Genomic DNA, 22,510 nt, shown 5'->3' on the forward strand with positions numbered 1-22,510 from the left:
TTATGTCTCAATTTTCTTTAAACCTAATTACTAACCTATTTAGACTAATTAGATATTTAACTAATTCTAATCATGATCCATCGATTTTCTCCCTACCCAAACGATTGTCGTGTTATATGTACCGATCGACATATATAATACAGACACATATAATACATAAGGCCCCAAGACTTAACCTTAGGAAAAGACCACTTGCATCACTACCTTCTCCCTCCTTTTGACCACACTATCGAGCTGTGTTCTAAGCTAATCGATTTTACACTTTGTTTACTTGAATGAATTTGGGGAGGATAATTGAATGGATTTGAGAGATAATTTTTTTTGTTGTTGTTCATTTGTGTTTCGGTTATTTGGAGACTAAGTTAGGCCTCCACAACTTGTCTTCTTGTCTGCCTGTCGTCCGGTCTCGCGTCCAACTCCTCTGTCCAACTCCTCTGTCCACTCGTGTCGTCTGGAGGGAACCTATCAAAGATTCTCCGATGCCAAAGTCAGTACGGAAACTGATGGCGATTTCTATGAAACAGTAATAAATGTGCAGTGAATGCAACCTAGCTACCACTCACCTCTGACCTGTATTTATAGTTTTTTGCTATGGGCTTGGGATTAGTGAAAGTTAATCACGGCTCAACTCCAGCCCAATAGCTCTAATCCTGATTTACCTTAATCCTTTACCTTAACCACCTGGCTTATAGGTCGTCCGATATTGAACGGTCGGTCAGATGATAGCGTGTGAAGTGAATTTCTACGCGAGCGGACGCCCTCCCATGCTGTTAAGGGTAAGATGGAGAAACGCTAGTTGAGTATCGGGATTTCTGCCTGGCCGGTCGGCCCATACGGTACGCCGACTGGTCCATACGGTACAATTTGAGTAAATTTGGAGGTAAGAGTAGATTTCGAAGTAAATTCTTTTAATCTATCACATCAATCAAATCCTATACTAATTCTCACAAATTTCATTTCTAAATCTACTCTCACTTACCTCTACATCCACTCAAATAAACAATAAAAAATTTACCTTCAAATCTTTTTAAATCCATTGAATCAGTCTCTCCTAACTCCATTTAAATAAACAAAGTCTTAGGGCAATATCCTAAATTTTCCTCTTTAGTGAGGGTTATCCTACTTCGGCACAGTTAATTTATAAAACCTAGTTTATCCATACTTTTTTTATACTTAAAAAACTTAAACTAATTTTACTAAAACTAATTTTACTACAACTAGTTATAGTTCAGTTTAGAAATACTGAATTTATTTTATTTTGAGTACAGTTAACTGCGGTGCGGTTTACGTTTCCAATTTGCTTAATCACAATTTTCTTCGGATCTCATCAGGCTGCGCTCGCCGCCGTTGAAGGCTGCCGCCATTAAAGGTTCGCTGCCTATGTATGCGAACGACGCCAGAGTTCGAAGAAGAGTGTAGGGCGAGTCGCCCCTTTCTCTGCGAACACCGAAGCAGCTCCCTTCTCTGCGACGGAGTGGTGGTTGGGAGGCACGATTGGGAGGCCAGTGAGTGGCAAAACCTGGACTTTGCGAGGCGAGGGGTTGTAAGTGATTGAAGCCCCATTTCCAACCTTGTTGATTGAAGCCTCATGTGCTGATTAATATTTTGGTTTGGGTTCCCAATTAGTTCTTCGTGATTAAGCATTTTAAGTGGAGGAGAAGGATTTTTGGCGAGCTGAAATCTTGAACCTCAAAGTGATCTGCGTTTTGAATAAGTGTTGAACTATATATTATTTGATTTTTGATCTCATTTTCGATTTGGAATCAAGTGGTGTTGTGATTGGAGGGAGTATAGTAATTACTGTTTTGACGGAATTCAGTTGGCAGTAGATGCGATGTGTTTGCTCTTTCCATCCTTGTAGTTTAGCTTTCATAGACAAATATTCATAATTTGATTCTATGAAAATAGTTTGAGATAATTCTTTCATATAAGTACCAAGATTAATCTATTAAAAATGAATTGAATTTAATCTATTAAAATGTTCCTCATATTGTAAAAGAATATTTTAATTACTATAAGAATGTGTGGTTTTAGCTTCGAAATTAAGGCGTCGGATGAATATAGGACGCAAAACGGAAATGGTACAGCTCTGTTTGGGTTAGAAATTGAAATGGTGCAAATCTGTTTTGGGTTTCATTGGTCTCATTGCTTGTACGTTATGTATATGATATGTGTGTAATGACTGGAACCTATTACTGACTTAGTTTTACATTGGATAGGCCGTGTAGCTGTAGGGCAGAGTGTTAAATCCTATTTGGTTGCTGAAATTATCTGGGCACTATAAATGTAAACTTCATTAGCATGTGAAAATTATTAGGACAAAGAAACTGTCTCTGATATGAGTGCTTTTAGATTTGTTGTTTGGCTTAGTAAAATGTTATTATTAGGTACTACTTTGTGCAGATATCTGGAAGTTTAACTTCATTGCTGAGCAGAATGTACTGAAGTACATTGCTTGAACTAATATTCTGTTTGGCTTGTATCCTATGGCTGGTTTTGTTTCTCCAAGTTTGCGGGTGGATATTGTTTCATAGTTGTGTTGTTTCGGTTAAAGTGTATGTATGTCCATTTGATTATTTCATAGCTGGTTTTGTATTCTTTTTATTTCTCTTTCATGCTAAAATATTTTGCTGTCTATGTGAGGATAGAAAGATGTGAACATCTTTAACTTTCAATGTTTTAAATTTAAGTTTTGATTATTGTAGGATGGTGCAAAGAAAGGCCGTGCTGTCCTGGTTTTCATAGATGGAGCAGTTCTTTCAGTCAGTCAAGTGTTTGAGACAATTACAGAACTTGGCAATGAAGGGGGCAATGAAGGGGTTCAGGGATCTGATCCTCTAGTTCTTACATCTGCCTCGCTCTTAAGTAATTCTCTTGATTCTTCATTCTTCATTTTTTTATGAACTTCTGTGTAAATACTCTCCACTTGTAGGAGCAGTAAATAAGAAGGTGGAATGCAATTGTGTGTTATACCAAAGTGAACTGTTTTATTGAATCAGTTTTAAATCCAAGAAGTTTACAATTTATGACTTTAATTACCCATTTGATCCCTGTAGTTGCCAAAATAGTGAATTAGGTCAGTAGACTATAGTTTATTGATCACTTGATCTTACCATCTTATTATGGGTGGTTATGCTGGCCCTTATTTCCCTTGTTTCTGTTAATATTTTCTCCAGTTGAATGAATCCATAATCTGAATCTCTTTGTTATCCATCAGACTGAGATGCATTAGTTTAATAAAAATAAGCAGACCCAGGAGTTGAATTACTTTGTATTTCTGGTTTCATGCTGAGGTTTAAGAGGAATGCTCTGAATTGATGGGTGTTCTGATCGTGTTCCTGTTCTCTCAGATGAAAAAATCAGTTTCCTTTGTAAGCTTGATGCCAAGAATAACAATTTCAAGCCATCAATAAAGTTAATAAAGGCTTGTTTAATGCTATAATGTGGCTTGATTGTCATTATAATAAAGTTTATTCTTTATTAAAATTAAAACATAGAATAATTTGAGGCCATTTGATTATATAAAATTACCAGAGATGTCAGCCATCTAGAATTTTGTGCTACCGATTGCATTTTGGAGCTATAGCAGAAAGACTTTATTAAGTCAAGGAATAGTAGTTTTCATTGGCAATAGTTGTGAAAATGATCTATTTAAGCATCTAAAGAGCAGTTTAACACAAACCTTGATTTATCTTTATGATTTTCTATAGCCTTTTAGAATAAACTATAGTGAGGACTTCAAACTCGTTTTTAAACCTTTTTTTAGTTCGCTGTACTGTCGTGATTTCGGTTACGGCAAGTTCCAATCCTTTAAACATGTCCATTGACCAGATTAATACACACTTATATAGCTGCAAATGTCACAAAATATAATATGGTATTTTAGGAATAGTTCCTGCAAGTAAATGTTGTATTCCTTTTCAAAAACTTAACTCTAAGGCAAAACATTTGTAGGTGTTGTTTCCTTCCTGTTTTCCTTTAGAAAAGTAACTCATTGAAAAGCTTGAAAACAATTGCTAGTGTTAAGATGAATTCAAATATTGGGATGGTTCACTTGGTCAGGACTGAAGCTTGTTGATTGTACTTGAGTGCAAGTTATTCGATAAAATGATTGCACATGTTAACTTTTTGGGCCCCAACAAAGCCCATTGACCTCGTAGACTCTTAGAAGCTCATTACAAGTAATACTAAGTTATGAATTTTATGGTTGTGTTAATCCCTGTTTGAAACTCATTATGAGATTATGAAATTTTGGTTGGCATGAAGATGTTGACTTTTTTTACTTTATGTTTTCCTTTAATAAAAGGTCTATTTTTTAAATCATTTACTCACATTCTTTGCTGACATTATTGCCATTTTTATAACTACCATCATGTCATCTTTGACTACTTCATACATCCTTGTACTTACCATTTACAACTTGTTATACATACGGGTATCCAACCCGATCCTCCTTTGCAACACCCTTAAATACTTTATTGTTGTCTGATATTGTTACGTTTAGCTAATTTATTTCAGTTCCATGTTCCAAGGAGAGCTATTTTGAACCTAGTTATATGTTTATTGTTAATCGTTACATTGTATGTTTATATCCGTTAATTTCATCTTGGATTCTATACATTGATACACAGATATGTTGGCTTTTTGGTCATGATGTGAGGATGACTAGCCACAATTTTGTGGTTTAATAATTTCACTTCTTTCTTTAACCGCCCTTAATGTTGAGTTGGTAGTTTCTAGTGAAACCTTGTTTCATGCCCCCAGTGTAAAGGCACTGCTCTGTAAAGCATACTGAAAAAGTTATTTATATTTTATTTTGTGAATGCTTAGCCACATCTATCAATTTGTTTTTTCCTCACACCCTTTTTCCCTATTAAAGTGATAAGTATTCTTCTGCTAATTTCCTCAGGTTTCATTTCTCTCATGCCAGAAGGTGCTCCGACACTATATTAGTTGATCCAGAATGGTAATAAGAGCAACAGTGCAGCATAGGTTTCTTCTTCACTTCCGGCCTTTTCTGAGCCAATGTCCTTCAGCTCATTCAGTGTCTTCATTGCAAAATCTTGGGCAGGTTGTGAGAGAGGAAGTAGAAGCGAAAAACTACGTTAAAATTCCTGACCTTTTCATTTCCTTGGAGTCGTGCCAAAATTCAAATCCTTTTTCTTTCTTTTCTTCATTTCCTCAGAACGTACAAGTACAAATTGTTGATGAAATTTTGCAATCTTTTATACCTATCAGACCACGTTCCAAGCCTCAGCTAGCTTATTCCTATCTTCTTTCTTACACTCTTCAAAGCTCCCATCCTTTCCCCCTTGCACTTGCTATCCTACAACGGACTCTACGATCTGGTTGCCTTCCTGTTCTTCAAACTCGTGTTCTCCTCTCATCAGCTTGGTTGGAGCGGCGATGTCTGTCCCAATCTGTTGATGATATCTTACTTCAGATGCAAACAATTGGGTATACTCCTGACTGTGGAACTTGTAATTATCTACTATCATCTCTCTGTGCTGTTGACCAACTACCGGAAGCTGTTAAAGTCCTTAATGGCATGGGTGGGGCTGGATGCATTCCAGATTCAAATAGTTATGGCACGGTAATTGGTGCAATGAGCAGAGTGAGAAAGACTGCAGAGGCACAGGATTTGTTGAAACAAATGGTGGTGCAATATGGTTTAACCCCAGGACAGGGAATACTTGTGAAATTATTGGCAGCATTACGTGCAAACAGGGAGATATGGAATGCTGTTGAGATTATTGAGTTCCTGGAGAAAGAGGGTAACTCCGTTGGATTTGAGAGTTATGAGTTAGTGATTGAAGGGTGCTTGGAGAAATGTGAGTATGTTTTGGCTGCAAAGGTTGCAACAGGGATGACAGAAAGAGGTTTCATACCATATATAGCGGTCAGACAGAAGATTATTGAAGGTTTGGTCAGTATCAATGAGTGGAAGATAGCTTGTGCTTTGAGACATAGATTTGCAGCACTTAAATCTTAGCTTTTAAATTTAGAGACGCAAGTACAATGCTTAATGCCGATAGGGTGACTTGCAAAGACTTGTGACTTTCGTATTATGGTGTCAGTGTTCTTTTCTCAATGACATTGCTGGAAGATCATCTCACGGTTTGTGGCAGAGCAATGCAGCACGAGGATCTTGAATTTGTAAAACATTTGGGTGTATAATCTATGAAGTCAAAGCATGGAAAGGGGTGAGCATATTCTATAGAACTTGGTTTTTTGTTTGAATTGTGGAATTAATATTCCTACTTAGCCAAATTATAACTCGGTTATTCTGTACCCCACTAGAATATTGAAATCAGTCACAGGGTAACTAATGCTTCGTTTGGTAGAAAGGGAGAAAAAAAAGGAAAGAAAGAGAAAGTGGTAAGAAATAAGTGAAAAGAAATTGTTTGGTTGGAAAGAAATTAGAGTTTTTTTTTGTTATTAATAATTTTATTTATTGTTATTTATTAAATTGATATCATCTTTTAATTATTTATTATTATTATAATAAAAAAAGCGAGAAAGAAATACTCCCATAATCGATTATGGTGTTTAATGATTGATTACGACACTTATAATAGATTATGGTTTTCAATGATCAATTATATGTCACAATGGATTATGGGCATAAAAAAAACAATTATTTCTCCCTTATTTTGGACAACATTATCGCCATAGCATTTGCGTTCATTTCTTTCAGCTGCGCGGAAAGTTCTCTCACTTTCTCATCTTCGTTTGACTTTTTATTGACATATCTAGTCATCCAAACCACCATCCATCCTTCATACGTATACGCATCCATTGTCCTCTTAATTTGTGCTGCATTGTTCCAGTTTCTTCTTTTTTTCGCAGAATGTTCAATTTTTGACTTCAATATGGCTTAACTTCACTTTCGCCTGGCTCCAACGCTTAAAACTTATTCTTATCACTGGTACTGGGTGGTCCTTTGTTGGGCTTACTGGTTTACAGGTAGGTTGATTACTAAGATGGATCTTGGGGACAGGAAAGGGTTCCACGCAATGCGCAATGAGAGAAGAAGACTATAGAGGACGTGAAGGGCATTTGTAAGTTTTTAACTTCGCTTTTCTTTTATTTTTATTTCTGTTTTGAAATTATTGTATTGTGGAGCTAAGTTCTTTTTTCCTAGTGCTATACTTTTTTGAACTGACACATATTTCATTCCTTCGACAACCATAATTATTGTATTGCAAGTCAATTAGCCTCCAAGATATACTGCTTAATGCTGGACAGGGTAGCTAGCCTGCATGGAAATGCCACAAGCATCATCTTTATCCTTTGTCTTCATCCTAAAATAGCCAGATTCACCCTCGTTATTTCCCATGAATTCTTCACAAACCAGTACTGTTTCCTTCCCTCCATTCATCGCCAGGACACTGCTCTGTGCCCGGGATCTACCTTGTCCTGTATTTTTTTTTTCACATTGAATGCAGGCCTCCACCTCCATGTTAGCGCAAGTAGAAATTAAGAAAATAGTCCTAGGTGTGAAATGGGGTCTACATATAGAGTTGAGATGCTGGGTAATAAAGATGCAGCAGAGTTGTGGGTTGGGCGGTGATTAACTTCTGCTCGCTCGTTAGCTCCTTTTTCTGTGTTTTTTAGCCATTACTTCTCCGCAGTTGCAAATAGTAGTACTAATAAATATGGGGAAAATAAATTTCTAATACTTAATGACATTATATCTTGACGATGGAGGCAACGTGTCAGACTGTAATTCAAGAGAATTTTATGAAAGCTTAAATACAAGATGAATTTCAAGTTGCTAATACGATAATCTATATGCATTGTATCATTTGAGTGAAAAGAAAATATGAGGGAAGAAAAGGAAAAGTAATGGGAATAAAATCTTAGGAAATCCAGAAACATATTCAACAACAACAATAACTAAAAACAACTTTTTACATCTACCCAAGATAATCATTCCAATTTACAATATCAACTGTTGCGTTCTAAATAAGAAGATATCGTATAACACATTTCAAAACCATGTGCCACAATGGAGATCATAAATAACAAGTAGTACTGATTTAGAAAGTTGGTTGAAAGTTTAAGTTGGTGAGAGCATTGATTGAATTATGACATTTGTAGCCAGGGATATTATGGCTATATATAATGTATTGGTTTTGAATGAAAATGGTGGCATGCAGTTGTCAGCAGAGATTGATGACTATTGGTGTGAAGGAGTCGATAATGGCGCAACCTGCGGAGGCGACACTGCGGAAGGTGTTGTGGAACCCATAGATTTGTTGGTGAAGAATTACCTCAATCCCAGCGTCTATTTATACAGATCAAACGGGGCTTCCAGTTTCTTCAATGCCAACATTCTGAAAGAAGTTCTCAGTAAAACCCTCGTCCTTTTCTACCCAATGGTCGCCCGTCACAGTGAAGACCACTGCGTGGAGATTTATTGTGACGGTCAGGGTGTACTTTTCGTTGAGGCTCATGCAACCGTTGCCATGGACAACTTCACTCACACCTTTCACCATCGTAACCTTATTCCCGCGGTGGATTATTCTGCTGGCATTGAAACATATCCGATAGTGGTATTACAGGTGCGTGCCTTTTCTCTCTTTTTCAAGGATAACATAAAGCTCATATTTACTGCACTACACTTCATGTATTCAGGTAACATATTTCAAATGTGGAGGGGTCTCGTTAGGTGTTGATACGCAACACCTGTAGCAGATGGAGCATCGGGTCTTCTCTTCATCAATGCATGGTCCAATGCGGCTCGTGGCATCGACATTTCTGTTCCTCCATTTATTGACAGGATCCTACTTCGTGCCAGGGACCTACCTCAACCTGCTTTTCCTCACCATGAATACCAGCTCTCATGACCCGTCATTAGCACCACCACTGCTACTACCACCACCAACACTAATGTGGTTGCTTCTATTTTAAAAGTGTGTGGTGACCAACTCAACATCCTCAAGGCCAAGTCCAAAGAAGATGGCAACACAATCAACTATACCACTTATGAGATGTTGGCAGCACATATATGGAGAAGTGTGTGCAAAGCAAGAGGCTTTCTCGATGAGCAAGAAAGCAGACTCTATATTCCAATTGATGGAAGGTCAAGGCTGCAACCTCCTCTTCCTCCTGGTTACCTTGGCAATGTCATCTCCACTATTCCCACAGCAGTGGTAGGGGATCTGGTATCAAAACTTACATGGTATGCTGCAAACAAAATCCACAATGCAATAATGAGTATGGACAACGAATATTTGAGGTGAGCTCTTAACTATCTACAGCTACAGCTTGATCCAAGTGCTCTGGTTCGTGGACCACATACTTTTGGGAGTCCAAATGTTGGTATCAATGGCTGGGTTAAGTTTCCAATCTATGACGCTGCTGACTTTGGTTGGGGAGACCAATCTTCATGAGACCTGGGTGGATTCCGCACGAGGGGCTAACACTCATAACTCCAAGCTCAGGAAATGATGGCAGTTTGTATTTGGCAATCCCCCTACCACCAGAGCATATGAAGTTGTTTCAAGAATTCTTTTATGACTTTTGAGGGGTTGGATATCAACTTCATACCCTTTTCCAATGCTCGCTTCCTATCTTTTACTATACTGAAAATTAGAGCGTAGCTGTTATGAATTCAGATACTGACTAAGTTGAGAGATATGAAACAATGCTTTCAGATTATTGAAGTTTCTTTTTCCAATAAGAAATTATGATAATTGATTTAATGTAGTTGGACTTGAAACAGAAGTTGGGCAAGGGGCATAACTCATCTTCAGTATTCTCAGACTTAAGCAGAAGTCGTGCAGTATTCTTTGTAGATTTCTTTTTGTTTTAAATCAGCAAGTTTGGAAATGGATATCTATTTATATAATTGTCTTGTTTTTGTTACCAACAGAAAGGAAAAAAGTGATATTTCTTTGATGTTTTTTATTGCATGCAGGAAATGTAATAAATCCTCTACATGAAGTTTTGAAAACAACTGTTTCACGAATGTATTCCTCTGATGGAGCTAATTGTCTTTCCTTTTAAACATTTGTGAAATATGCCTACTGAAGATACTCAAGTGCTAAGCATTTCATAAAAAATGTGTCAGTGACATAATAATTGTCACTTCAATTGCTGCAAAAGAATTTTTAAGAGTTTGCCTTTAGTATTTCTCATTTTGTATCTGTTTTTGTCAACTTTTCCTTACCAGACAATTCTACATTTCTCTCGATTGTTTTGTTATGCTCCAATTAATTATTTTAAGTCTCGTATATAGGCTTGTGATATCAGGATATAGATATGAAGAACAGAAAAATGCATCACATAGAAGGTGTTTTTGTTCTAAACGAAAGGATTTGAAAGTTGGAGACATTGTAAAACTGTAAAGCATGAATCTTTCTCTGCTGATCTAATCTTTACTCTCATCAAGTTATGACGATATAATTTGCTTATTGAACCATAAATCTTGATTGAGAAACAAATTTAAAAGTTAAACAAGCTCTGCAGGAAAATGTTGTAAAAAAACTCAAGCTTCAGAATCTATAAAACTTGGAAACGTCTTTCATGACATGTTCTTGTATATCAGACATTAATGAATTATTACGAGTAAACCTATATAAGAAGTTATAATCCTAATTTCAATTTAAAAGCTTAAAATAATGAACTTATATTTATTTTTAATATATGCTATTTAATATTTTATATATTTACTTAGTATGAAACTCAAATCGCACTTAGATTCTTATATATCCTATCTATATCTGGGATTTCTCAGCAACACCCTTTTACATGTGATCCAGAAGTTGGAAGAGTGATGTTGATGTAGTAAAGTCCAAAGTTGCTTCGAAGTTTTCTTCATCAGAAAATTCGAGCCTTCTTCCTCATAGTGATGTGCAGAGTAGCTCTCCCAAAAGCCTTGCAATTTCTGCAGGAATGAGAATACATCGTTTTTGTATGCATAGTGCTTTGAAGTTATAAGTTATGTAGACATTCTCCTTCCATCCTCCTTAGAAGTCTTTTAAGGTGATAAAGTTTTAAACTTTAATTTAGATATAATAATTTAAATACTTCATGAGATAATTATTGAAAGTCTCACTCAACTAAAAATAAGACTAATTTATAATATATAAGTGGATGTAAACTTTACTTTACAAACCTATTTCATAAAATTGAATTAGACTTAGATTCATTTATAATATATATATATATATATATATATATATATATATATATATATATATATATATATATATATATATATATGGGGTTTGCTAACGCGCGTACGCCTGTTTTTCAGTTGGTACATTTTAGCAATGTGTACCGGGTTTTAGTAGACAAAAATACCCTTATATATCATGGATTCTAAGTTTAGTATAAAAAAAATCACAAACACTGGCTGTTAAACAATCTTACAAAAATGAGTTTTCATTTTATAATTTTTGTCTTATCTGATTTTATCTGATTTTCACAAGCATAAAGGAATTGGTAATTGACGTGGAAAAAATCAGAAATACTTGTGGTTAAACAATTTCCTACAAAAAATGATTTTATAATGAGTTTTCATTTTATAATTTTTGTCTTATCTAATTTTATCTAATATTCACAAGCATAATGACATCAAAGGAATTGGTAATTGGCCTGGAAAAAATCAGAAACACTTTGTTAAACAATTTCTTACAAAAAATTATTTTATCTAATTTTCAAAAGCATAATGACATTCAAAGGAATTGGTAATTGGCCTGGAGGGTTTTTTTAGAGAGGTTAGTGAAGATGGTGAAATTGAATAGAATCTTGAATGAATTGGGACTACAATAGGAATGAGAGAGAAAAGGTTGAAGTGAGAGAGATGAAAGAGAAAAAGGTTGAGAGGAATGAGATGGTAAGTAAGGGTTTGGGGTTTTTTTTAGAATAAAAATTATTAAAATACCTTTAACCTTAAAACTTAGAATCCATGATATATAAAGGTATTTTTCTCTACTAAAACCCGATACACATTGCTAAAATGTACCAACTGAAAAACCAACGTACGCTAGTTTCTAGAAGTTTTAGTCAATTAAGGATAACTTATTCTTTAAAATTTATATTAGCTATGAATTGATTTCTGAAGTTAAGTATCTATAGTTTTAAATTAAGTAATTTTAGTTCATCAATTTTTTTTTTCGAGATCTTTCTACCTACAATTAATTATATTTATTGGATCTCTCTATCTACCATTAACTATCGTTATAAATTAAATATATCTTTTTCATTTTACACCTTTTAGTAAACCAAGCTTTTATAATTATATGAATTAAAAAATTAACTTCACATCCAAGTCTCTTTTCATTACAAGCAAACTAGCCAAAAGTTAACGTAACTGAGGGAAAATTAATGTTAGAGCTTCAATTTTCCGTTCCAACATAGACGCTAAACAGGTGAACTTCAAACAATAGTGTGTTGTGCGAACGCTAATATAATAACGGTTAAACCACTTTCGTGTTCTTTATTTTTGTTGAGTTTTTTCAAATAAATATCTTTCTTTTTTTTTTTTTTCCAAATTGGGTCTCTAAAGATAAGTGCGAGAAAATTTATTAATATAAATAAAAAAAATAAGTGTGATTATACACACATTATTTATAGTTCATATTAATTGCAAAGAAACACACAAATTTAGAATTTAATATATAATTTAATGTCGACTCTAGCTTAAATAAAAGTAAATACTATAAATAAAATAAAATTAACGACACTAATATTATTTATTTTTAATATTTTTTTATTTACCAATTAACTTAGTTTTAAGATTTAGTTTAGTTAAATCCCTTATGTCACACTAATTTATTCATTTATAATATTTATTTTAATTATCGTTTATTAAGTAACATTAATTAAATAATTTAAAAATTAAAAATAAATAAAATTATCATTTAATAAGTCATACTAATTTTATTTAATTTTAATATTTATTTTAATTTAATTAGTGTGTTAAACTAATACTAATTGTTTCGGTAGAATTGTGTAGGCCGAGATACGTGCGTAATGAATCACCTTCGCTCCTTCCAGTGATACTATGGTCGTCGCGTCTCCTTCTTGTGTAAAGCTCTTTGAGAGAAGATGGACTGGGTACCTGCAAAGGCACTTCGACGTTCAAGTCAGAAAAAGGATGAATCGAATTTTTCTCAGTTCAAAAGAAGAAGAAAACAATATTTTCTTTCTTAATTTCTCTCTCCTGGAAAAAACGTACCTTTTTTTCTTTTTCCTTTGCATATTTATCCTAGTAATTTAAAATGAACCGTTTACCTTAAAATCCGGTTGGTTGAGAATCTGACTCTAGAGAACACAACCGTTAAGTCGTGCTAGATATTGGGTCAGTTAACTCTGTGATTCGCGGTGTTATAACCAGATACATCCAACCGCTCTCTCAGGATTAAGATGTCAATTTTGACTGAAATTGACCGACCGCCCTTTAGTTCAATCAATAGACGATCGTTAGATAACGATCGCTTACGACGGTTGATGTCAAGGGTGGCGGAGACCAACCTAGGATGTCTTTAAACGATCGTTCCTCTTAATAAGTGGACGATCGTTTAAGGACGACCGTATGTTGTTTATCATCAGTGGTCGCCTGGGTTATTAATCGATTGGTTCAGGTAACCTAAACGATCGTTCCTCTTAATAAGTGGACGATCGTTTAAGGACGACCGTATGCTCTCTATCTTCAGTGGTCGCCTGGGTTATTAATCGATTGGTTCAGGTAACCTACCATACATAATGCCCCCCGAGTCCGAGTAAACGAGCGTGGTTTGGGTCTACGAATTTACTGTAGGACGATGAGTGTACCGTTACGGGAGAAGCGCTACGCACCGTTTTGGGGTAAGGTTTTAGGGTTTCCCGCCTCTGGGGTAGGTGAAAAGTCATGAAATCGAAGCTGTTAGATTGAATTGATCCTACGGCGTAGGGTGGTCTGTCTCCCTTGCTTCTTTAAGACGAAAGAGAATGAGAGGAGTCCGTCACTCTTGGTTAAAAAACGAAAAGTGCATTGTGCGCCGGTGACGGTTCTCCTGTTGGTGTTGTGAGTAGAATCTGCCTTCATACACAATCGACGCTGTTGCCATACCAATCTGTCAGGTAAATCTTAATCCTTTCTCCATATTAGTGTGCTTATTGCCGATAATGGAAGAAAAGGGGCAGAGCGCCGGTGTTGATCTACCGGGGCCGTCGTCAACGGCGGAATGCCCTGAAATCACCACTGTGCTCTGTGGTGAGAGCGCATTCTTTTATGGAAACGTGTGGAGTGAAGGCCCAGAAGAGCGTGCTACGTTTCCGGCTCGTGGCGGCGATTACGACTAGGCGGCGCGTGAAGTAAACGAACTCAGTAGTCTGTTTAGGAGTAGAGTAGTGTTAGCAGATTGGGTAGAAAATAGCTGTATTTTGAGAACCCTAGGTTATAAATCGTGTGTGAAATTGGTGGCTTGTCGCGAGGATGAGAGAGTGTTCCACGGGAGGGAGAATGTCTCCAACGAGTTTTTTTATTGTTATGCTTCACCGTTTTATGATCTCTACCTGAGATTGCCTTTCACAACCTTCCAAATAGATGTGTTGAGGACCTTAAACGTCGCGCCCAGTCAATTGCATCCCAACGGTTGGAGGTACATTCAAGCGTTCGTTGTGTTATGTCGGGCCTTGGCGATTAGGCCGACTGTGGCGCTGTTTTTGCATTTTTTTAGGTGTCGACCGGTTGCGAGGAAGGGTTGGGTGTCGCTGATTTCCGAGCCGGGTAATGCCCTTTTAGAGCTTTACTTGCAGTCATATAGGGGCTTTAAAGATAAATTCTTTAAAGCGTCGATTCTCGACTCTGGGCGGAGGCACTTTTTTGATGAAGAGGGAAGCCCCAAATTCCCACTGTACTGGACGCAGGATCCGCTAAGGTTCACCTCGTGGGCCGAGGATAAAATGACGATCGAAGAGTTAGAGGCTCTGAATGTGTTGACGGCATTGCCACGTCCCTTTTCTTCCCGTCGGCTCATAAATTGCCTTGAGCACGATGACGCCGACTCGAGGGTATTTGGTATGTTTCTCTTATTGTTATTTTTATATGTTGCTTTGTTGTTGCTGATTGTTCTGGAGTGACCTTTGTTTCGCAGAGATAATGGGGAGGAAAGGAACTGTCTGAAACTGGTTTCAAGCCATCGACACCGGGAAGGCGGATGCTGACTGTCCAGGGTCGTCGTCCAAATCTACGCAAGCCCACCCGACTGGTCTGATCGTGCTATCGGTTTCGACTGATGAAGCAACGGTCGTCGAAGAGCAGCTATTGATAAGAAAACGGAGAGGCAAAGCGGTCGACACCAGTGGCGCTGTGTCGAAGAAGAGGAAGGAGATTGCAGATGAGATAGAGCGTCCTCTCCCTAACGGCGTATGGGACCCCTCCTTCACCCTGAGCCATAAGATTGAGTTTAATTTGGATAACTCGGAGAAGAGGGTGGTAGAGAGTATGACCGAGCAACAAATGGCCGACACCATGTTTGAAATGGCGAGTCGAACAGCTATGGCCGCTTGGCATATGGTGTATGCCTCTGATAGAGGCGTATTGCGGGTTGAGCTGGAGAAGGCGCGGACGCAACTGAAGGAGCTCACTGAGGTCTACGCCAGCTGCGACCAAAAGCATAAACGGTCGGAGAAGTTACTGAGTGAGGTTGAAGTGCTGCTGACTGGTGCTCGGGCCGCCGGCCTGGCTTTGAAAAAGGAGCGCGATCAAGTGTCGAGCGAACTGGAACAGGCAAAGAAGATAGTGGCGGCGCTGACCAAAGAGAGGGATGATTTGCGGGCGGCGGCGGTCGAGGACCAAGAGATAAAGGAGGAAATGAAGGAAGCTATAGTGGTTGAGCATACCCGGGGCTTCCAGAAAGCTCTGAGGCAGGTCGTGCATCTGCTTGAGGTGTCGACCGAGGGGGTGGCGTTCGACGTACGAAAGGACGTGTACGAGGGTCAACTGCGGCCCCTAAGTGAAATTCCGAAAGATGCCTTTCTGAAGGCCGAAGAGGGTACAGATGAAGAGGCGATCGTTGCTTACGAGCCTAATGAGGCGGTCGCCGTGGATGAACCAGCTCAGTGGAACATCCACAAACCTACCATACACTAATATAAATATATTTTTAAATAAACAATTTAAAGTAATTTTACATTTTCTTGACTTTTCATTTTCAAAGATTAACGTAACAATGACTTATCGATTCTAAAATAACGTTACAATTTAGTTGACATAAATATTTCAAATTTATATTTTATTATAATGATTAAAGTGGAGTATGAAAGGAATGCAACTATCACAGTTAAATTTCATACAATCCAATTGCAATTGTAGATACATAAAAACATATGGTTCAATTTCATTGAAAATCTATCTTAAAAAATTGTTTACGTACATGTCAAATAGATTTATATTCACAAACATTATTATATGTACATTAACATTTTAGTGTAAAATATGGTAATAATGACATCATTTTACGTTGGTTGACCAAAATAATTCCATATAAATATATACAGTAATAAAATCGTAAATAATTAAAAGTTTTCTGGGTTGATATTGGGTAAAACACATAAAATATGTAAGCAGAACTCACGCATATATCCAAACACAATGTTAGGCTCTCTTGTACATAAATAGGTATTTTTATTTGCATGCTATCATCTAAATATTAAACTTTTTATTAAATACTAAACTTACTAAATTAAAACCATAATTTAACAGAATTTGATCAGCTGTAGAAGAAAAAATAAATAAAGAAGTAATAATTTTACTAAATAACGAATCAAACTTGTGTTATTTAAAAAAAAATGTAAATTTTAACTTATAATAAAAATAAAAGACTCAATTTTGAACAATCTATTTTCATTAGTCAAACTTAAATTTCAAATGTCTGACTCGGTTCAGTTAGACTTTTTTACAGTCGTATTAATCCTTACAATTTTACTTGTTTTGATAAATAAAGATGAAATAGAACTATATACATACAAAGAAAGTTATTGATGGAAAAATGTTGGATGTTAGGATTATTTTTATCACTATAGTTTTATCTAATATATAATTAATATGGATATTATATTAACGATGGATATATATTTACAGTACATATCAATTTTTAATATAAGGCAACAAATTTTTCATACCTATAAAATATTGTCATACTATATATTAGAGAACTTCAATCCCTATACAATAATTTAATTAACAAAATATACTAACATAAACTAATTTAGTACCAAACTTTTTACGATGCAATAAATTTCTTAGGGTGCATTTGTTATCTTTATCAGTTAGCTTGAATTGCAATGCTATGAAGTGGTTAAGGGCATAAATGCATGTGTGAAGTCTATTATTATAACTTGTAGGTATATAGTAAGCACATAGTATTAATTTGCAGGGTGGGGTATGACCAACAAAAAAAAAAAAGTATAGGATTGAGATAATGATTAAGGTAGGAGGGGAAGGCAAGGCCTAATAAAGAACCATATATATTGTATTAATAATATAAAGTTCATCCATTAAGATAGTTCTAATCATATTAAGCTTTGATAAATACTTTTTTATTTAATTAAAAACTAGATTAATTAATTTCAATACAAGAAGATACCGAAAAAAAGAAACAAAAATGATACTTTGACACATAATTTTTTTTATATTAATTTTATTTTACATTTTATTTTCTGGTTTTTTAAAAATATAAAAAATTAATTTTTTTAAAAAATATTTTACTCTTACCATATATACATGTCATGAATACAAATATATAAATATATAAATGTGTATTATCGTATGATTATTCCATGAATAAAAACACATATAATTAGATGTTGAGAGAGAGAGAAGAGGCATATACCCTACATGTGAGAATGGTTTGGGGACAAAGGAAAGAAAGGATAGTGCGTGGAAACAATTCACATGGGAGCATAAGATAACATGATCCTTCATCTTTTTCTTATCTTAATTACCTTTTAACGAAATGATTAATGAGACACGTTGCATCCCATGCATTATAACCACTGCAACATTATTAAATAATCTCATGCACATGGCCTTTTCTTTCTATCACTAACCCCTCAACTAGACAATATCTTTTCATTCATCATCATGCTAATACAAAATACCTTAACGAAATATATATTTTGGTGAAAAAGATAAAGAAAAATAAGGGCATCCATCCACTAAAAAGACGGACACAAGGGCACGTGGTGGCTGATTCCCACTACTTATTAAACCACTGGCGACTTTCCAGTAACACCGTTCAAACCCAACCCCTCCTCCCAGCTGTTCATAGCTGTCCAATCCCTTCCCATCCCCATGTGACCCCACTGCACAAACACATACATACAGATACCCCAGAGATTTTTTTCCGATTTTTAAACCCCAGAACAAAATATAACTATTCTAAATTATACCTTTTTTTTTTTAATTTTCAAAACTTAAGAAAGTTCATGATTGTGTTGTTTTTTGTTCGTGTGCCTTTCTTACCTCTAACAACATTCCCCTGTGCTTGCTGGGAACGTGCATATATATTTATAAAAGAGATGTGTTAAAGCCTTGTTTCATTTCTTCTCTCTCTTCTTCTGCTGCATGTCATATGCAATATACAGATACAATAATGTGCATATTTTTCATAGGGACATGTACAACTGCAACAACATTAACATCCGAGGTTAATCTGTGGTAACACTTTCTTTCTGGTTTGGTGTGTGTGTGTGTGTGTTTCAAATGGCGCAATTGCCTCCAAAGATCCCAAACCTGTCACCAGGTTGGCCGGACTTCTCTTCTCAACACCAGAAGATGCCATTGCCACCTCTTATCAACGACACCACCACCACCACCCATCAAAATCAAAACCCTTCTTGGGTGGACGAGTTCCTCGACTTCTCCTCCGCCCGCCGCGGCGCTCACAGGCGGTCGGTGAGCGACTCCATCACCTACTTGGACGCACCGATGAGGTGTGGTGAGAACAACAACCATAACAATAGTAATGGCAATGGCAATGAGTTTGACAGGTTTGATGATGAACAATTCATGTCCATGTTCACGGATGAAGTAGTGCTCTCTGGGGTCCCCTTGCCACCACCGACTACCTTGTCCTCCTCTAACCCTTCTAGCCCTTCCGATCAGAACTTCTTCCATGATGAGAAAGAGAGCAGCCGGAAGGAGAGGAAGCTGCAGAAGGAGGAAGAGGAGCACCACCACCAACTGAAAAATGAAGCAGCTGAGGTTGAAAGCCAATGCATGCAGGAAATTGCGCAGCCTCCAAATGACACCAATACTTCTTCTTCCAATGAGAGAATTAGTGACCCCAAGAGAGTCAAAAGGTACGTCTACTATACTCATTAACCATTCATATTTTTTCTTCCTCCAGTTTTAAACCATTACACAGAATTTCAGTCTGTTTTTCTCAGACAAATTTTGCTGAACTTCATGTTACCAGAATAATTCTTCGAGTAATTAGTCTTTCACCACCCAGATAGTAATCAAACTTGTTCTCATCTCTCGTATTATTTTCCTCTTTATTGTACGACCAGTCATATCAATTATTTATTTCTTTTTTATTATTTTCTTCTGGAGTTTCTAAAGAGATGTCTACCAATTTTTTTCTTGGAAGAAAGCGGTGAATGTCCATTCTAATTTTGAGGTGGATAGGTGAAGGAAGAAGAAAAAAAAATATAATGAAAAAATAAAAGATATAGGAAAAACATTAAAGAAAAAGTGGATAAATGATCTTATACTTGAGAATTGATTCGCAAAATTAAGCGGTGTTTTTTTCTTTTCCATTGGCTTCTGTAAAATGTTTCGTTCTTTTTGGGAAACTGAAAATGAACCATGAATTAGAATTTTTGTATTTTTGGAGTTCTGTTTCTAATTGTCGTCTTGCATCAGAATCTTGGCTAATAGACAATCTGCACAAAGATCGCGAGTGAGGAAGCTGCAATACATATCAGAGCTTGAGAGAAGTGCAACTTCATTACAGGTTTGCGACGTAACGTGATGTGACTACAATAAATCTTTGCTTGGTGCTGATAAAAAAATCTTTGCCTTTATTAAAAAAATCTTTGTTTTTTTCCTTAGAGCCACAATAAATACTTTTTTTTAAAGTTAATTTTTATATGCCATAATAATAAATAACATAATTTTTCTTCAATATTTTTATATTCAAAATTCACTTTTTTTCTTAATTGTTTTCATCACCTACCACTTATTTTATTTCACATTTTTCTATTGTTATGAGAAGCATTTTTTAATACGTGTGGTTGAAATAGCATTCACGAAGATAAAATATTGACCCTTTCCCAATCCGTTGACAAATGAAGGCTGAAGTTTCAGTGCTGTCTCCAAGGGTTGCATTTTTGGATCACCAACGTTTGCTTCTAAATGTGGACAATAGTGCTCTCAAGCAAAGGATCGCTGCCCTTGCTCAAGACAAGATCTTTAAAGATGGTAATTACTTTTCTTTAATTAAAAGTCTAATTTTTATTATGGATGACATAACTAACAACCCTGTTAAGATGAGGTTGATGGAAGCATTAATTAGTACTTTATGGCATTTAGAATCCATGCTATTTGTCTGATCCAATGTGCTCTCCATTTACTTTTTCCATGTAAGTGAAATAAAAATTCCTCATAGTTTGGAAAAGTGTATTTGTCCACAAGAAGCTCATTTTGCCAAGTGAACCTAACCTCGTGGCTTTACTTGTCTTGATACTTGCTTCATGCATGTGATCTTATTTTCTCTCTCTTTTCTCTCAAAACTCTATTTAATACCAAGAGAGAGAAACAGAGAAATGTGGTTTAAAGAGAAACAGTACCATCACTGGTAAACTGCAGTTCTGGTTTCTGAAAACATATTTTGTTATCAAATTGGTTCGAGAAACATGGAAGTTAATATGAACTTACTGTATAACTTTGTGTTTGTTTTAAAACCAAGAGGAAAAGAAAAAACATTTGTTTTAAGAATGTAACGGAAAGAGAGAGAGAGAGAGAGTGGTAATTATTTTATTAACGTAGTTGCGAGAAAAAGACCAATTATGAAAGTGCAAGAGTTATATTGATTTTAGCGAAAGCTTTTCGTGTGCACGCGTATTTAAGTCTGTGTCCGATCATGTGTGATGTCTCCAAGTAGTTAAAATTGTTTAACTGATTAATGATAGAAATGATACAAATGCAGCTCATCAAGAGGCACTGAAGAGGGAGATAGAAAGACTGAGGCAAGTTTATCAGCAGCAGAGGCTGAAGAAGATGGAAAATGCAGCAGAATCAGGTCCATTACCATTATGTGATGTTCAAAGAGAAAAGGAAGTACAACTTCTGAACGTTTGAAGAAGATTTATGAGATGAGAGTGTGGTTGTTTACATAAAGAGAGAGATGCATGGGAGAAAGGAAAGGTTAAATTTTTGTTGTGCATTGAGTATTTTGATTAGAGAATTGATGAAGTTTGAGTGAGTGAGTGAGTGAATGAGTGGTGGTAGGCTTCTGGTGTGAAACAGCGCAGGCACGTGATGTGTTTACTTTAAAAGGAGGGGACCACTGAAAGCTTGCATGATTAGAATGCAGGGGATCCACATGTGCAGCAGTGGCATCAAAAGAGAGGGTGGAAGAAACAGTTGTGTCTGTCTGCTTTAACTTGATAGATAGGAGTGTGGTATATCTTCATCATTCCTTTCACTTCTTTATTTCTTCTCTATCATTCTTTTCTATTTTCCTTCTTCTTTTTCGATGCATCTTCCAAAACAAACACAACTGCCCATGGATCATGCATCAAATTAATCAACCTGTATATCTCTGTCATGGCTTTTCTGCTTTGCCTCTCTACTTTCTGTTATCTTATCTTTTTTATTATTTCACTTAATTATTTTCTGAACCCAAAATGTAAATACTCACTTCACACAATCTTCCATGTATATATATAATAGTAGTTTTTCTGCTTTCACTGTTTCACAACTTTCTGTGTTATGAAATTGAATTACGTCACACCTATGCCAAAATGGTAAAAGATTGTGAGTGAAATTGCATTGGAGAAAGTGCATGTATGTTATCTCAATCTCATCTCACAATGTTTTTTTATCCATTTCTTATTCTCTTTTTCTATATTTGCAAAGCTATACCTTTTTTCCTTTTCTTTTGTACTTTGTTTGTCAAAAAAATGCTGTTTATTACTGTGATCTATGGACTCTAACGAGAAAATAAAGAGAAAGTCTTAATTAGCAATGGTGATTAACTCTAAATCTTAATATAAAAGATTTATCAGTATTCTTTATTTATATACTACTCGATGTACTTGTGTCAAATCCATGAATAGCTAATGTGTACTTTGCTCAAATATTAAAAATCGTACCATACATTTTGATAGGGAAAGAATCCAAAGTTGCTCTTGGTAAAATATATCTTGGCAATGAAAATAAATATTTTACCACTGTCAACACAAATCAATCATTTTCATTTTGATATCATTTATGAGTTTTTATATGATTCATCAAATAGAGACAACTTTAATATAATCTAAGTTCATCAATATGTAAGAAATG

General features: G+C 35.8%; 3 protein-coding genes across 3 annotated transcripts; all 3 read left to right on the forward strand.

Annotated features, from left to right (window-relative positions):
- Window positions 1-1,248: 1,248 nt before the first annotated feature.
- Window positions 1,249-6,419, forward strand: LOC128193317 (pentatricopeptide repeat-containing protein At1g06270). Its single transcript, XM_052870634.1, has 3 exons — window positions 1,249-1,543; window positions 2,706-2,865; window positions 4,910-6,419. The coding sequence occupies exon 3, from the start codon at window positions 4,964-4,966 to the stop codon at window positions 5,990-5,992; it is 1,029 nt and encodes a 342-aa protein (XP_052726594.1). The 5' UTR covers window positions 1,249-1,543; window positions 2,706-2,865; window positions 4,910-4,963; the 3' UTR covers window positions 5,993-6,419.
- LOC108334012 (shikimate O-hydroxycinnamoyltransferase) lies at window positions 6,065-9,671 on the forward strand. The gene is given in 7 exon segments (XM_017569588.2): window positions 6,065-6,203; window positions 6,967-7,061; window positions 8,163-8,248; window positions 8,251-8,567; window positions 8,641-8,689; window positions 8,692-9,381; window positions 9,384-9,671. Coding segments are annotated over 6 exon segments (1,329 nt in total). The 5' UTR covers window positions 6,065-6,203; window positions 6,967-7,023; the 3' UTR covers window positions 9,533-9,671.
- Window positions 9,672-18,261: 8,590 nt separating this feature from the next.
- On the forward strand, window positions 18,262-21,911 carry LOC108333466 (basic leucine zipper 34-like). The gene is made up of 4 exons (XM_017568920.2): window positions 18,262-19,302; window positions 19,868-19,958; window positions 20,299-20,425; window positions 21,153-21,911. Exons 1-4 carry the CDS (start codon window positions 18,704-18,706, stop codon window positions 21,302-21,304), a joined length of 969 nt encoding a protein of 322 aa, XP_017424409.1. The 5' UTR covers window positions 18,262-18,703; the 3' UTR covers window positions 21,305-21,911.
- Window positions 21,912-22,510: the final 599 nt, after the last annotated feature.

This window comes from Vigna angularis, chromosome 11 (genome assembly GCF_016808095.1).
Source record: "Vigna angularis cultivar LongXiaoDou No.4 chromosome 11, ASM1680809v1, whole genome shotgun sequence".
In the NCBI taxonomy this organism is placed as follows: domain Eukaryota; kingdom Viridiplantae; phylum Streptophyta; class Magnoliopsida; order Fabales; family Fabaceae; genus Vigna; species Vigna angularis.